Raw genomic sequence first — 16,604 nt, forward strand, 5'->3', positions numbered from 1 at the left:
TTTTTTTTTCCACATGCAAATCAGACTTTGGTGGCAAAATGATTCATGAGTCGATGGCCTTTCCAGTTAAGAATGCTGGAAGATCAATATCAAAAGTATTACGTATATATGGCTTGGGTTTCAATATTCAAATACAAACGAGCTGGATCATATCATTGTACTTCCTGCTGCATAACAAAATTCACTTTTATAATAGAGTACATGCAGTTCTGCCTTACAGGAAGTACCCAGCTGACAGCTCAGAAGAATCTGTGGTCGCAAAATTGGGCTGAGAGATACTAGCAAACCCTCTTGAGCCCTGGCAGTAGAAAAGCTGTGATGTAAGTAAAGATCCTCAAGAATAATCAAGCTGAAAAAGCTGCATACTCATCCCTATCTTATCCTCTTTAGGGAGCACTGTTAGTTCTTTATGTGTGTGAGCACTAAGAACTACAGAAGTGATACCTACATAAAGATAAACCCATTTAGAGACATTAAATAAGGCCTGAGGAGTACACTATCATTCAGTGTGTGAAACAGGATTGGAGTGAAATATCAAAGGAAAAAATGTCATCTTTTCTAATATTGATTTCTTACAGTGTTCTAAGAGGTTTTTGACTAAGCCCTAAAGGGATTGAATTTTAGAAAAAAAAAATATTTTCTAAGAGTTTCTGAAATTCTTATAAAAGGCTGAGATCGATATTAAGTATGCTACCTGGTTATCCTCTAGGTTGATCATCTCTAGTAGATCATGTTCCTCCAAGCCTTCTAGACTACTTATTTTATTGCTAGATAGGTCCAGCTTCTGTAGAGTTTTCAAGCTATCCAAGCCAGTTATTTTCTCAATCCGGTTAGAGCTCTAAGAAGAAATGAAAGCATATAAACCTTTGATAAAGTTCTACAGATGGAAAACAACATTCCTGAGGAAGAACAGTGTTCACTTTATTATTGAGAATTCTATTACAAATAGGCCTTTTATGCATTAGTGCCTTCTTCATCTTGAGATGACATATTACAGCTTTCCATAATGCTTCAGGAAAAAAGAATCAACTAACTTCTGACTCACCTTGAACAGGAGCAAGAGACAAAAGCAGTAAAAAGAGCTCTAGCATTCTTCTAAGCTGATAATGGCTAAAGGATACACTTGTCACTATCAAACTCAAAATTTAGAAAATAGATATGCACATAAAATTATAGAATATATATACATAAATACATAGAATTTACCTCTGTAATCATGGTTATATTTACACTCATGATTACAGAATAAATAATGAAAATATTAAGGTAGAGCAATACAGTACTGCCTTCTTTGGACTACTGGCAGTCTATAAAAATATCTCCAGGATACACAAGTTCACCTTAATGCTTACTAAGTGAAGGCAGACTTTATTTACTGTCAGTGACAGCATGCACAGAAATGTTAGAAAAACCCTCAAACCCAAACCCACCTTACTGTAAGTAAGACAAGAAATGACCCAAGTTTTTGAGAACTCATAACCAGCTATAATTGTTTTACATTCCTTCCAAACAAGGTATAACATTGAAGACCTACATTTAACGCTGGATACCAGGTAGCTTAATTTCTCAGTGCCTCACAAATCATATACTCGTTTCTGCTGTGAACTCCAAATAGGTATAACATGTTAGGTTCTGTACTCATCTTTGTTCCAGTGGCCACATGTACCCAGATGGCCTCTCAACATGATTCTTTCTATATAACCTTGCAAATTATATTTTTCCATCAGCATCACCTTGTGCTGAAAGCTTTGAAACTTCGTATTCTATTAATAAATACTTAGGAACTATTGAAATAAATAAGCCAGCTGACTCTAATGTTAATCCAGTTGTCTGTCCTTGACATTTTTCCTGACTTTTAAATGTTTAATTAGGTTATTAATAGCATGGAGGCTCCCTCTTCTCTTCCTGTTCTTCGTTAGACCTCTGTTTAATAGGATACAGCTCAGAGCTCTAGTTGCAAAATGCTGTGCAAGAGGTGCACATAAAATTCTTTGAACAAAAGGGATTTGTGCAGACATCCTTTTTGCAAAGCATAAAATTCCTAAGAATCCAGTTCATTAGAGCTGTACTTAATTTTTGCAAACATAAGCAGAATAAAGGCTTTTTGGTATAACTAGGCAGTATTTACAGTTTTTGCAGCCTTTCATACAAACCTGAGACCTTACTAGTCTTTCAACCTAAAAAGCTCAAGGGAAAATGGAAAATGAATGAATCAATGGGAAGAGAGGGGATGACTGGTCCCATGAATAAAGAACTGCATTTTATTCTAATTAGTAAAAGAAAAAGCTATGCTAAAATCTGTCTATTTACATAATTTCCACATGACTATCTACTCTGCTAATTAAAAAAGACAGGAAGTTGTATAAATAATCATATCAGCATGTAAGAACCAAAAATGAAGAACACATTCACATTAATAAGGCTTAGCTGTTAACACAACCTCCAAAACATTTTACTGAGCAGATAACCATTACTAACAGAATTATTATTAGGCCTTTAACAGATGAGGAAATCAGTGCACACAATGGTTGAGCGACTTACTGTAGTTTTCCCTGAAGAAAGTATTTAGAGAAAAGATCTTCCTGTCAACTTAGATTGTCACACTCCTAACAGCTTATCTTAGAACTTTTAGACATGATTTTGCCAATCTGAGTTAATCTTATCCACTAAAAATGAGACAAATTTCAGTTTTATTGCCACTAAGGGCATAACTGAAGGCTACCGAAAGTATTATATAGCTCAAATAGAAGTATATTAAAAATGTTACTGAATACTGTTTGAATAAATTATTCAAAACATACTACTATCATGTTTTAAATGTGAATACCTTTTCTGACTATCAAAGCAGTAGTAAGTACAAAGGCCAATCAGGCCTTGATGGGTACAGATCTTACTCTTTTCCATATCAATTACTACAGAACAGAAGAAAAATCTTTACAATTTTAGAAGAATTGGAAAAGAATATTTCTATTCCTCATAAGGGATTTATTCACTTTACCTAACATATTTATGTAGGCGCTCAAAACTACTGTAGCAAATATGGGCATATTTCTATGTGCAGGTTTTTTGTACTTATTTTTAAAATAGCACTAAATATATTTAAAATTATTATTATTAAGTAAAATCTATTAAGAAGTAGCCTGTTGTATTTTATAGCAACAGAATTGCATCAAAACCAGGTTTTGCTTGTGTTTCTGTGCAGCCTCTGTGTTGATGGCTCTTCCCATTCAGTATCTCTAAATGATTTAGAAGAAAGCATTGGTATTAAGGAAATTTTACAAACATGGTGCCAAGGAACACTGAGATAAATGCCTTCCTAAGGCCTGTAAAAGATCAAGATCCATGCAAACAAGTGCAGGCGTTGACAGAGAGATGTCTATATTTGGGCTAGTTATCCTTGGCTATCTTCATAACCAACAGAGAGAAAAAAGCACTTCCAAGGCATGATGCATCTTGTGTTAATGTAGATGTCAGCAGCTGGATCAGAATAATGAAGTATTTTAAGTGTCTATTTCTCTCCACTGACTTTTGAGGCAGCAGAGAACAACTAGCTCAGCTGCAGTTGTCTTCACAAATCTGAAGTCAGGTAAGCTAAATCCCACTAAAGCATCTAGAAATATAACCTAGAAGTGTTGTATTTAAACAAAGATACCCTAGATATCTTGATGCAAGCTGACAATATAAAGCTTCCAATCTCATTACAAGATGTTTTAAAAAATTTAACAATGATCTTTTAATAATATATCAGATTTGCATACTAAACTTGACTTACTTTCTTTAAAAAATGCAGGCTTCTCAGTCCTCATCCTTCCCTCTCCTGTCCTAGCTCACTGCTATCATGAACACAATTTTATGAGGAAATATACTTTAAAAAAAGAATAACCAGTTTCTATTGTGTGGGACTTGTACAATAAGTAACTTCTTACACATCACCTAAGCAACAAAAGCTACTCAGAGCAAATGGAAAATCTTTGGAGAAATCCAAAACCCAGCTGGACAAGGCCCTGAGCAGCCTCCACTGAGGATGGCTCTGCTTTGAGCAGGAAGCTGGATCAGGTGACCTTCAGAGCTCCCTTTTAAGTTATTTTATGATCCTGAATTAATAAAAAAGTGTGTCCAGTATTACAAATATCTCTGAAAAAATTGTCATGTAATTACCTTCACTTTTATTCGGGCATTAATATATTGATGAAAGACAGACAGAAAACCTACTGGAATTACTTCTTTCTTACCAGATTGAGTATTCTGATAGGTAAATTCTCAAGGCCACTGACTGCAGTGAGTCTGTTGTGCGACAAACTAAGATGAGTCAGACTGTGACACTTCTCCAGTCCTCTTATCTCCTCTATATTATTAACTATACAGAGGTTTTTGCATTTAAGGAAAATAACTGAACACAAAACTGTAGCAAACATTAGTTGCTAAATTAACCAAAAGAGCTGAATTTTATGGTAAGGGGAGCTGGACATCAAATGCTTCATGCTATAAAGAGTGTGAAATCCCAGCCGCTCACATCCATTCCTATTCTGGAACTTACTGCCTCCTTGTTTGACTGACACAACATTTTGTGGGGCAGGAGGACAAGTGACACTGTTCCAGCTAGAAATATCCTCCCCTTCATTTTGGAAGGGTTTTAAATTTTGATGGTTTCTTGTGACCTGCATTAGGGCTGATGACAAATCAAGAAAGTAGTGAAAATGAGGTAACAGGAGTGTGGAGGAGAAACAACTTCCGCCAGCATCTTAAAAAACTATGCTGTAAATCTCTGGTCTTCTTATCAGATGCGCATATGCAGGTTAAAACATAGGGGTATTTATGTCTTTGACTTTAACTGAGTACCAGGCATGGTAAGTCAGCTGTCATCTTTGTCAGAGAAGGCTGTAATCTTTTTATGTTTGTGGACTACTTAACATAGCTCCTAACTGACCTTGACCTCTAAGCTTCATATACAAATTATTCAAGTCATAACAGACAACAGTACTATATGGGGCTGTTTCACTCTATATTATAGCTGTTCTATACTGGCCATCTGTCCTGAAAGGGGAAAGTGAATTTTCATTTAACATTAAAATCAAAATCAGCAGTACAAGTAGTTAGGATCCCTCTCAGCAAACTTCAGCATTAACATAACTACCCAGATGCCTTAAACAAAGCATGTTTCCTTTGGCAGCAAGCCATCTCAAATTGCTCTCTTGCAATTGGTTGAACTGCAGAGGTACCTGACTACTGAAATCAGGTAACTCTGATGCAGGCATCTAATTTGGTGACTGAAGTTAGGCAAGAAGAATTACACCCGTATTGTAAGCATCCAAGTTGGAACTAGTTACATACCCCCCCCCAAGAAATATAACTGGAAAAAACATAAAATTAGCCAGAACATGCAGGACACAGAGAAATGCCTTTAGGCAATCACAGAATAAAACATTTTTAATTGACTTGAGAGAATGAACTCTGCCTGCAAAGAAAGGCAAGCTAATTTTAATTCTTTCCAGGCAGTGGACAAATTAACAATCAAATGATTTTTTTCTTGCAGTCTGAATAATATTGTAAGCAAATAAAATGTAAGCTTAGCCAGGGCCAACAGAATACTTTTTAATAGCTGTAACCTAACTCTGTTTTTTCCTAACTGCATTCCTACATGGGGACTTGATTGTACACTAAGGTCTACACTCACAGGCCTAGATGGGGAAGGAGGAGGAGAAAGGAGCTAGTAAGCACTGGTTTATCTTTTCATATGACCTCACACTTGGCTGTCTCTGTCATTTCAGAAAAGAAACCAAAAGAATCCACAGGCACTAACATTTGACAGATAATAATTGTTTCAGATACAAAATGAGACTGTTCCTCTTGCAACTGAGGAGGAGAAGTTTTGGCGAGGAACAAGTATTGTTTAAGCCACAAGCATCAAGTTGAAGCAGCAAACTGCTCAGGACTAAAAACTAATAGAATCAGTTTTGGTCTTTTAACGGCTCACTATAATGCTTTGTCAGATATTATTGCCCAAGCTGTCTCCCTTTCTGGTTTAGGCAGTTTTCTCCTTCAAAACTCATTTATAAACCTGTCAGGTGTGCTTGTGTGTGCACCTGTCAGAAAAATGTTACAAAGACCTTACCATCTGCATCATAATTCACTTAAATATGGTAAGAAATGCTTAGTTACTGTCAACGAGAAATGCATGCCAAACATTTCTACTACTGCATGATATTCAATATAGTATTTTCATCTATGATTACAAAGAACAGCTTGTTTTGTCTGCCATGTCTTTGGCGAGGAGTTCTTGACACGGGTTAGGAACATGCCACTTTACTTTGCTATTCTAAATTCTGTACTTGTGAATCCTGCACTCATTTTCCCTATATTCCAGCGGGTCCTATTGCAACTGTATGCATGAAACAGTTTTTCCTCCCCATTTCAATGACATCTTCATTGACAAATGAAAAAATTGAAGACAGCATGCTGCTGCATTGAAACGAAATGAAAAAATATCGATTCAGATCCACAATACAAATCTCTGATCTTTTTTCCTTTTCATTTTGCCCTATGGTTTTTGCTCTGTGATGAAAAATTAGAATTGCAAAGGGATAGTGTCTCAATGCCATTTTCTGACAAGAATCATGTCACCTGCACACCTTCTAAAATGTGTGAATAACATAACCTGGATGCCCTGCAAATGCTTTATCTGCTCCTACATGAAAAAGGCATTGTATTAATATCGTTTGGTAATGGGCTACTTCAAGGACAAGAGACAGAGAAAAACCTGCAACAGCCTGCTGCCGTCTCCTTTTCAGAGAGCAGAAAATCAAGATGCAAATTATGAAGCAAAAAGGACAGGTTCACGAGCCCTCGGGAAGCAATTGTAAGTAAGGCAGCATGTCAATGTGAAACTCCAGAAGACCTTTCAGAAAAGCAAAGGAGAATCTTTAGGAGTACTATGGATGGCCTTAGAAGAGTAAGCAATGAAACATAATCTGCAGGTTCATATTTATCTGATTTCTGCCAAAACAGTGCTTTTAATCCCACAAACAGGATACCACAGCGAGCGCATAGACAGTGGGTAGCAGAACACCTTCCCCCAGTGACTTCCCTCAGCATACTCCAGGAAGTTTCACTTAAAAGGTTCTCTTTGTCATTGAACGGCCTTGTCCTCCACAGAGCCTCTACAGTCCCTGCATAATTAGCTATGTCTAAAATTGAACAACATGCACATTTTTCATTTAAGGGAGCTTAGTGTTCCAAGCTGATTTCCTATTAACCTTTTGTATATAAAAATACTGGGATTATTTATTACCTCTGCCATGCAAAGAGAGTATGACATGTCATTTTTTCAGTTTTACATGATGCAAAGTGGAGGCTTCCTGGGTTCCTCTAGCCGGTTAATAACTTACATGTATACACAAACACTTTCAACACCATGCATGCTTAAGTAAATTAAGATCAGTTTCACCACCAGAATGACAATATTTAATCTTGCTTCTGAAGACAAAACTGACATGAAGGAAAAATACAAAGAAAGCAGGTATCTATTTGAAGCAAGTAGTTGTTCAGAAAGCAAACAAGCAACTTTCTCCCATTTGAATTTCCATAAAGGATACAATCCAGCAGGAGTTTAGTAAGTGACTGGTATGCTGACAAATCTTGCATTTTAGGTATTTGATTGTATGAAAAATCTACTTCCTAGTGAAAAAACAAGACAGAAAGTTAGTTTTATTTCATCAGCACTTGCAGCTGGCTTGCAAAACTACATTAAACTTGCAATCAAGAGTGTGGAAGGAGTAAGAAGATAATTTATATTAATACTGAGACATAACCAGAAAGACTCTTTCATATGACACACGGAATTCACGTGTTGGGAACTTCCAAAATTATACTTTCTTCCAACAGCATTATCATTAATGGTCCAGTAATTATTCATACATATTAAAAAAGTTACAGAGAAGACCGAGAAATACATAGAGGTTGCATTTCAAAACAACCTCCTGCTTTTTATAATCCAAAGTAAGCTACATGAAAACAACATTAAAGGGAAGAATGGCACACAGCTACGCTTTAAGTACGTATTTCACAATAATGATTGGCATCAGTCAATTTTGAAAGGCAGGAACTGATCCCACTAAAGGTCTGATGATTTCAACAAGCAAGGAAAAAATTCTGGCTATTTTTACCTCCAGCTAGAACAGTTAGCTGTACAACACACCTTTCCATGGCATGCAAGACTTCAGAGTGTAAAATAAAATAAAAGACTGAAATGTGCAGTGTAAAATACCCAAACATTTGGAAAAGCTATTAAAATGTCAAATGAGGTAAGAAAGAAGAATAAGGAAGGCATAAAAATTCACTTTTGCATATGTCCAAATACAATGTCTAAATTAGATTTAGAAAATAGTTTTGGATTTAAACCCATAAAATGCATTTATTGCAACATACCTTGAGATTTTTAGGTGGTTTAAAACTGAAATACGTAGTCAATTTATTGTTGGAAGCATTCAGTTGTAGTAAGTGAGGCATGTGGCTGATACAAGAAAGATCTAGTAACAAAACAAAATGTCAAACTGTGTACATGAATGCACAGGTAAATGCAAAGATCATCATGTCAAAATGTGATAATTATGTCCAATAGCAATCAAGAAATGATTTGTAGTTACACATACAGAAAGCAGTGTTTAAAATGCAGAAATCAGCTTTATTAACACCTTCTACTAGAAAAAAAAAAAAGATGGTTTCTTCCATGAAGAAACAAATATTCAAGTTCTATATTAGATTTCCATTATGTCAACTGATTTGACTATAAGTCAGAATAGTTTTATATTCTAGCTACCTCTAGAATGACAGAGAGACTACCTCTGTCCTAAGTTGTTAATTAGTGGACAGAAGTATTTAGGCCAATTACTGAAGACTGAATAGTTACTATGGAAAAGTCCCTGCTCTGTTCAGACCTTCACAGACAAACTGTTAGTAAAATGAGAATGGAGGACTGCCTTACAAAAGTGCTATTATTGGACTCCAGCACCTCAAGTGAAATGAACTTCAAAGAAATAATGCAACAGATTGCCCACCACAGCATATTCCTTTTGATGTTAAATTAAAAAATTAGCTGGGGAGTACAAGGGAGAGGGAAGGAGTATGATGGAGTTTACCCCAGTCTCCATTTGCTACTTTTCTCAATCCAGGATGTAATTTCTTACATTTTGTCGCCAATGGGAAACCTTGACAAAGGAAAGGCCAAGGCTGGGAAAACTGCACCAGACATAATTTTAATATTTAAAATATCTGCACATGTAAAATCTCAGCCTTAACCTTGTCTTGACATGCTTGCTTGCATTTTATCTTTGGATAATAAACTGGACAATAATCTCCATGTTCTTGCTGATAAACATATGCTGGTGCAGCTGTCTGAATGGTCCACACATCATTCTCAAGAAGATCTAGCCATCACCTCATTCTGTAGAGCTGGAGTAGTTACACCATTAAAACACAGACCAGGCCTTGTGATACTAAAGCTCCGTGGTACAGTGCATTTCTCATCTTAAACAATTTCACAACCCAAGAATTTACTAGTGTATTTACTACATACCATTAATTTTATTACACGAAAGTTCCAGCTTCTGTAGGTGAAAGTATCTGCAGAGAATGTTAATGTTACTTAGCTCACGACCCTGGAAAAATAAAGCAAAGAGACTTTAATAACTAGCTGTATAACCTCAGCCGCTCTCCCAAGAGATACACAGTAGCGGGAGACATCGAAGACATGCCCCAGGGTCCCTCCAGATGGATGTTTCTGAACAGGATGACATATACAGCAAGTGATGTTAGACCTGCAGACCAGCCATGAATGGAGAAAATGTCAAAAGAAGACTTTAAAACAACCCAGAGAGATAGCTGTAGCTAGGAAAAATGCCAGAAAAAACAAGGCTGCATAGAAAAGGGAGCGTCAGCAAGTAATCTTTAGAAAGACACAAGCATTTTAACTTCCTGAAGGGGCAATGAAGCAGCATTCTCAGGTCTTCAGCATGTTCCTCTATTTTTTTCCCCTCTAGCTGACTAAAGCAGGAAGATACATTTTCACATCTGAAGACTGGGTAAGGAAAAATCTTACTGCTGTTGCTACTAAGTGAAAAAAAGCAATATGGCAGTTGTCAGCAGAAGCCATGCTGTGTCTTGTCAAAAATCCCATGTACATGAAACAACGCTGACAGGTAGAAACAAAACCCTGCCTCTTGACACTTTTTTACTAGACCAACTATTTGCTGTTAAAAAGAGGAAACCTTTGAGCAGAGAAGCACTTCACATTGATGTTCTTTTCTTATACTTACTGAAAGGGACAGATTAAGATAAACGTATTCGATACCAGAGGCTGAGCGCCCCAGCTTGTGGAGTCCCTCAGCCACAGTGTCTTCGTCCAACTCTCCATCAAACTGACCCTATAAAATACCAGAAAAGGGAGGTAGGGAGAGAAAGAGATTAAGGGGAGATTCATGAAATGAAATACCACACTTGGTACAATCTGGGGGCTGCTTGGGATGCAACTGGGAACAGTTTAATGAAAGTCCTCAATCAAACACTGCTTTCAGTGCTCCATCACCCTGCTAAGGCACTACACATTAGCAAAAATTATGAATACAGCCCTCAAAACAGATAAATAGAAACATGTCACGTACTAGCTCTATTAATTTTAAAAGGTTCAACAAGTTTTTGTTGGGATTTTTTTCCTACCTTCTGCTTTGAATGCACAGGTCTAAACAGGACCTCTTTCCAGAGATGTTGAGCATGGAACTCACATTGATTACGGATGTTAACATCTCAGCAAATCAGCACTAACATAACCCCAGCGTTGCACCCCAATACGTACATTATTGGAAGCCCTTTAAATTTTTTCAGCATGAGCAGCTAGTGCTACTCTTCAGAGAACAATCTTTGCCAAAGAGGGTACTTGACAGATGGCACTAATGAACCACTGTGTAGGTTTAATGAGAAAATAAGCCAATGGTTTGTGAAATTCCTGTAAGCTTGGAGAAGTCATACAATTGCTAATCTAGGGACCAAGATAAATAATGTTTCAAATGGTAATCATCTAAATTATAGCACCTACATGTTATAGCAATGGAGACTACAGATGCATTTCAACAAAGTAAAAACATGAGGTGATAACAGTGTGGCAGGGGACACTTCAGAGCCCAGAAGAGCAGGGACTAAAAATTCACTTGGGTCCAGGGGCTTATTGAATCTCAGGGTTGGGAATATCATCAGTAAAGGGGTTTAATTTGGTCATCCATATACCAACTTATCCTTAGTCTTTATACAGCAAGGAGAGAGGGGGGCAATCCAGACTATCCTGGACACTATGGGGATGAAAGGGACCCTATAAATAGGCAGAAATGAGAGGTGAAGGGAAACAGGCCAAACCAGCTTTTCTCCTCTTTGGGGAAATGCACAACGTGGTGCTCCCATCGACCTCCCCTTCTTTCCCACACAGCAACACTGAGCGATAAGGTGGGAAAGGGCTAGTTCCCTCACGAGCACGTCCCTCCCCAAACAGCTGGGGGGCACTGAACCTCTGTGCGCTGTGACTCCTCTTCCTCTTTGCCATCCTCCTCCTGCTCGGTCTCTCGGTGAGGCAGGCTGAGCTGTGGAGGCCGCAGGCTGGGTCTGTCCTGGGACAGCTTCCCAGGCAACCACTGGGGGAGGTGCTGCTGAGGCCCCTGAAAAGCGGGAGGCTGCTTCTCGAGGCTGCCCTCTCCCTGCTTCTCCTCGTCCCCCGCCATGAGCTGTAAGAAGAACCGAGAACACGGAGAGAGCCGCACAATCGGTATTTGGCACTCAAACACCTCCCCCTCACCCCTCCGACCAGGCCGCCGCCATCTTGTTTGCTCTCCCGTTGTCCTGGAGACGGGAGAAGCGCCTTTCCTCCTGAGGGCAAGGGGATGCGTGCCAGCCAGCCAGTCAGCCAATAGGAAAGCGGCGGGTGGAGCGGTGCACGGCGGGAGTTGTAGTTCTTTGCGCAGGGCTCGCTGGCTGTGGCCGCCCAGCCGCAGAGCATGTTGGGAGTTGTAGTCCGCCCCATCGGCGCCCTCCTCAGGCGGCGCCCTCCGGCTCGCAGCCCCGCTCACACAGCCCTGCTTGTCTCCTTTTTTCCCCACTCCTCCACAGCACGGGGAAGCGTGTGTTCGCCTCCACTTGCTTGTTCCAGATCAGGATGCAACGTCAATACTGCCAGACAAAGAATCTTCAGGGCACCGTTACCCAGCCGCAAAGCCCCAGGCCAAAATGGGCTCTGTGCAAGGTGCCAACTTTGCTCGAGGAAAAGGGCTGTGCGGGCAGTCTGTAGCCCTGAATTCTAGTTAGCTGTTTTAGTCATAGGCCGGTCCTGGTCTTACTAGTTTTTGTCTGGGAAGCCTGGTGGCATTGATCATTTTTACTGGGAAGCACAGCCATCTGCAGGGGTGAGGGTTGTTTGAAATGGTGAAGTAATGTGTTTCCTTAAGAAAAGAGTAACATTTCAGAGCTGGTGGAAAAAATCTTAATAATTTTGCTGGAAACATTTGGGAAATAATCAGGCTGTCAGAGCAAGGGAAAGTAAAATGATGGCTTTTGAAATATCTTTGCTTGTTGTCCTGGTTTTTTACCACCACAAAGGCCTGACTGTTTCCACGGTTGGGCTTGTGGGGCGTGAGGACACCCATGGGTGAAAGCTGCTGGAGTGGATGTTGGTGCTGCAAACTCTCTGGGATGATGGTTTTGTTTAGCTCCACAAAGCACCGCTGCACTGTGTTAAAATCACTGATTTGTTAGTTTGAGAAAACAGAAAGCTCATCACATCATGTTTCAGGGGAAGAAATAAAAATCCCCAACTGCAGCCAACAACAAGCTTTGGGCTACAAAAAATGTCTTACAGATACGAATCAATTGGTAATATAAATCGTAAGTAAAGATGCTAAACATATTTGAGTTTTGTGTGAGCATGTTTTGTGATTAGTTGAGTTGTGCACAGTAACCTATTGGCTCTAGTCATGCCCTGTGGCAGCTAGTTCCACAACTTCATTAGTGCAGAATAAAAAAAAGAAAAAAAAAGTTTTCTCTCATTTTAGGCCTCTTCCATTCCCAGTCCATCATCTGCCTTTCTTCTTACATTGCAGAACAGAGTAAAATGAGAAAGTAAAGCCAGAAAATAATAGAGGAGGGGAGGAAGAGAACGTGCTGGGATGTCTCAAAGTACAGGTCCTTGCGATATAAACATGGGGAAAGCACTGCTCCACGTGATAAAACAATTTAATACTGGGGATGAAGTATTCCTGCTTATTGCATGGGTCATGACAGCCAGGTGAGCCTTGAGAGTCTTGTAATTCTGGGTTTCAACATCACATAATTGCCTTTCCTGTGTTCGTAAGATGACACTCATCTTTGACTGCAATGGCTACTGCTTAAAAAAAAAAAATTAAAAGAGGAAGATATAAAAACTTCTTATGGACCTTATCCATGGATTTTTGTATTTTTCCTTCAGGGAAACATTACGATAACTGCAATAAAGCTACACCAAATTACCTTCCTTCATTATCTGGCTGGCCATAAATGTTAAGACCCTTAATAGGATTTACTCCTTTTCCACTAAGCACCCTGTGCCCTCTGGGCACAGGCTCTTCTCCAGCTGGTGCATGTCTAGGACTGTGTTCAGGGATGGGTGGCAAAGGCAAGGGCTGGAGAGGTCAGGAAAGGATAGAAAATCCTGGAAGGGAAGGAGGGAACCTATCTAGGAATATGTTTTGGGAGGCTTTTGGATTTGTTGTGACGTAGGAGAACAATTTCTGAATCACCAGAGCTACAAAGCCAAGCAGGAGCTGCTTGAGCACAGCAGTTACTTGCTCCCTACTGGGCAGCTGTAGCTGTTTCAAGCTTTCATGATAACTAGGATATTCTTTCCAAACCTATACCATTTTATAGTCTACATCTGCAGATTTCACCTTCTGCAAACAGGGAAAGTCACTTTTTGATGTGAGCAGCACTTGCTTCCGTCCTGTGCTGTGACTCCCTGTGTCCACAGGACATGGCTGTCAGCCACCACGTGCCCTCCTGGCAGCCCAACGGCATAGTTCATGGGTGAAACAATTGCTGCCCGTCCCCACCACTCACTTGCAGTGTTGAGTCACTCACATTGGGCTGCAGTGGCACAGGAGGGCTGAACCCGACAGGGCCAGCCAGTCTGCTCTGCAGCACCAGCTGCTTCATGGAGCCTTACACTGCATGGACCTCTTTGAAACGGCTTCCACTGTGTAAAACACTGCTGCAATGAAACAGAAAAGTCCTACTGTCTCTTCCAACTGACATGGGGGTTTTCCTACTGTGCCTCTCATGTTTTAAAACAGAGTGAATTGGGTCACCCTCATAGGAAGTGGGCCACTTTTCACCTGGGTTGTGGAAACATCTGTCTCTAGCTGGGGCTTGTTTAAAGGACTGTTAAAGGGCTAAAGGGCTTTGAGAAATCTGCAAACAAGCTTTGTGCTATGGAAAAGCTATGAGGTTTTGGAGAGAGAAAAACCTGCAGAAAACCTTTTATTCTAGAGTACAACTTTGTCTGACATCTTGCAACCACACAAGGAGGAGCGCCCTGCCTACTGAGCCAGGTTGCTACTGCAGCCAGAAACACCTACAGCAGCAGAGCCCAACCAGGACCTGGTGCTCCTCAGGTGGCTTACCTGTCACTCAGCTAATGGCTGTTGGAGACTCAGGGCAGAAGGGGCTGACTTGGAGCCTTGTGACTGCTCTGGAGGCCCTGTCATCTGTGGTGGGTGGCAGTGATAGCCACCAAGGGCAGCTACTGCCTGGCAGAATCCCAGTTTGTGGGGTGCACGGGGTGTGCAGTGGTAGGACAGAGAACACCACTGCAGCCCATGCAAAGTACAGTAGCAGCATTTGGCTGTGGCTGGGCTTAAAGCCCTTTGTGTGCATGTGCGTATATACTTTTTTATTTTCTGTCCAGCGCTCTGCCTTTGCAACCTGGAAGCCAGCCAAATTCCTCACTATTCCCCAGGCTCCGCATGGGCAGGTTAGCATCAAACGAGTGGCGAGCAGATGGGTGGTGTGAAGGCAGCTGAGATGCTTGGATTAGCAGGCAGTAGGTTTATGGGAAGGAACTTGCCCGAGCTCCAAGCTCTCCAAGAGGCAAAGGCCACGTGTAATCAAATTAATAGCTAGCTGGGCAGCCTGTCTGTGTAAGATGGGGCTGGAGATTTCATGGGAACAGATGATAGAAAAAGAGCAGGTCCAAATACAGTTGACATGGACTTCCATTGAGCTTGGAGCAGAGCCAGCAGGGCTAATGAGTTCTCAGCATGGAAGTGTCCCAGAGTTTATTTCCTACCATCTGGAAAATGCCTGCCCTTCCACTGGGATTTGTGATGATTCAGACAGGAGAAGGGATTATTAAAACCTCAGAAACACTTGTCCTCCCTCCCCGTCTCTCCCCACCCCATCTGTTTGGTTTGGCAATGTAGGGACCGGCTGCCTGCTCACGTGCTCCAAGATGAAATGGCTCCTTTAAGACCCCTCTCCTTGGGGGATGGCAACTGAAATGAAATTAGCCTTATGTATTTTGGGCTAGAGACAGATTGTTCCTGAATTAGGCCATTAAAAAAAAAAAAGAAGCAGTCTTGGGGAAACAAAATACCTAGGTGGTAATGGGAATTTTGGTGGACGCAGAAAATAGCTGAGGTGGTGGAAATTGTCACCCCAGACATCATCCTTCTAGTGCCACATCCCTGGTCCAGCACAACCCATCCAGCCAGGGGATTACCTAGGATATGTTCTCCTTCCTTAGTAGAAAGGATGAAAAATTGAGCTTTTCCCTCCGTAAATCACATAGTGCAAATTACACTTTGAAAGCTGAGCACGGCCATCCCAAAGGGCTGACAGCTGTCTGTCCATCTTCTTCCAGGAGCCATGTTGGGTTTTATGCCTTGTCAACGATTCATGCACTTCCCTCTGCCTTCCCTTCATTCCTCTGTGTCCCCAGCAGCTGCTATCACCTTTTAGCTCCAGCTTCTCTGTGGTCCTGGGTGGGTACCATTTCTTGGCAGGGTTTGGTGTTCCCACCCCAAAAGTATTACCCTTTCTCCCCTGGTTTGCTTCATTATTGTCCTCACCTGGCTGCTCCTGAAAAGCAAGGCTGGCCACGAACATCAGAGAAGCCATTTGCTGGCAGCCACCCTGTACCTCCGTGGACAAGGGTCACATCTGAGTGGCACTGCACAGAGTTGTGGGGTTTGACTTTGTACCGGTGCCTTTGAAGTTGTCAGATGAGCATGGTGGAGGTCTTAGCAGTACTTATTTATATGTAAATAATCTTCAAACACCACCCACAAGCTGCTCCTTATTAACACTGTGGCATGTGTTAGATACAGCTGGGCCTTGTGTGCTGTGCACACAGCCTTTGCACAGGGCAAGCACAATGAGACTCTTTGTCTCATTGCATGTGTGACACTGAGGGGGCAGTGGTGGTGGGTGCTGGAGCATGTGGTGGTCTCAGCCTCCAGGGAAAGGGCTGTGCTTGTATATTCACACAGCTCATCTACAAGCTGATTCCTTTGGTGCCTGTCCTGTTTGAAGATCTTTGTACC

General features: G+C 40.9%; 1 protein-coding gene across 1 annotated transcript in view; it reads right to left on the reverse strand.

Annotated features, from left to right (window-relative positions):
- The window catches only part of LRGUK (leucine rich repeats and guanylate kinase domain containing), a 41,463-nt gene extending 29,443 nt beyond the window's left edge, over positions 1-12,020 (reverse strand). Inside the window, exons 1-7 of the mRNA XM_055710703.1 lie at positions 11,550-12,020; positions 10,311-10,418; positions 9,572-9,653; positions 8,425-8,525; positions 7,593-7,674; positions 4,233-4,357; positions 695-838 (exon numbers count right to left, since the gene is read on the reverse strand). Of these exons, the coding sequence (XP_055566678.1) occupies positions 695-838; positions 4,233-4,357; positions 7,593-7,674; positions 8,425-8,525; positions 9,572-9,653; positions 10,311-10,418; positions 11,550-11,759 (852 nt within the window). The 5' untranslated portion in view covers positions 11,760-12,020. The remainder of the gene's footprint in view (positions 1-694; positions 839-4,232; positions 4,358-7,592; positions 7,675-8,424; positions 8,526-9,571; positions 9,654-10,310; positions 10,419-11,549) is intronic.
- Between the last annotated feature and the right edge of the window lie 4,584 nt (positions 12,021-16,604).

This window comes from Falco cherrug, chromosome 5 (genome assembly GCF_023634085.1).
Source record: "Falco cherrug isolate bFalChe1 chromosome 5, bFalChe1.pri, whole genome shotgun sequence".
In the NCBI taxonomy this organism is placed as follows: Eukaryota; Metazoa; Chordata; class Aves; order Falconiformes; family Falconidae; genus Falco; species Falco cherrug.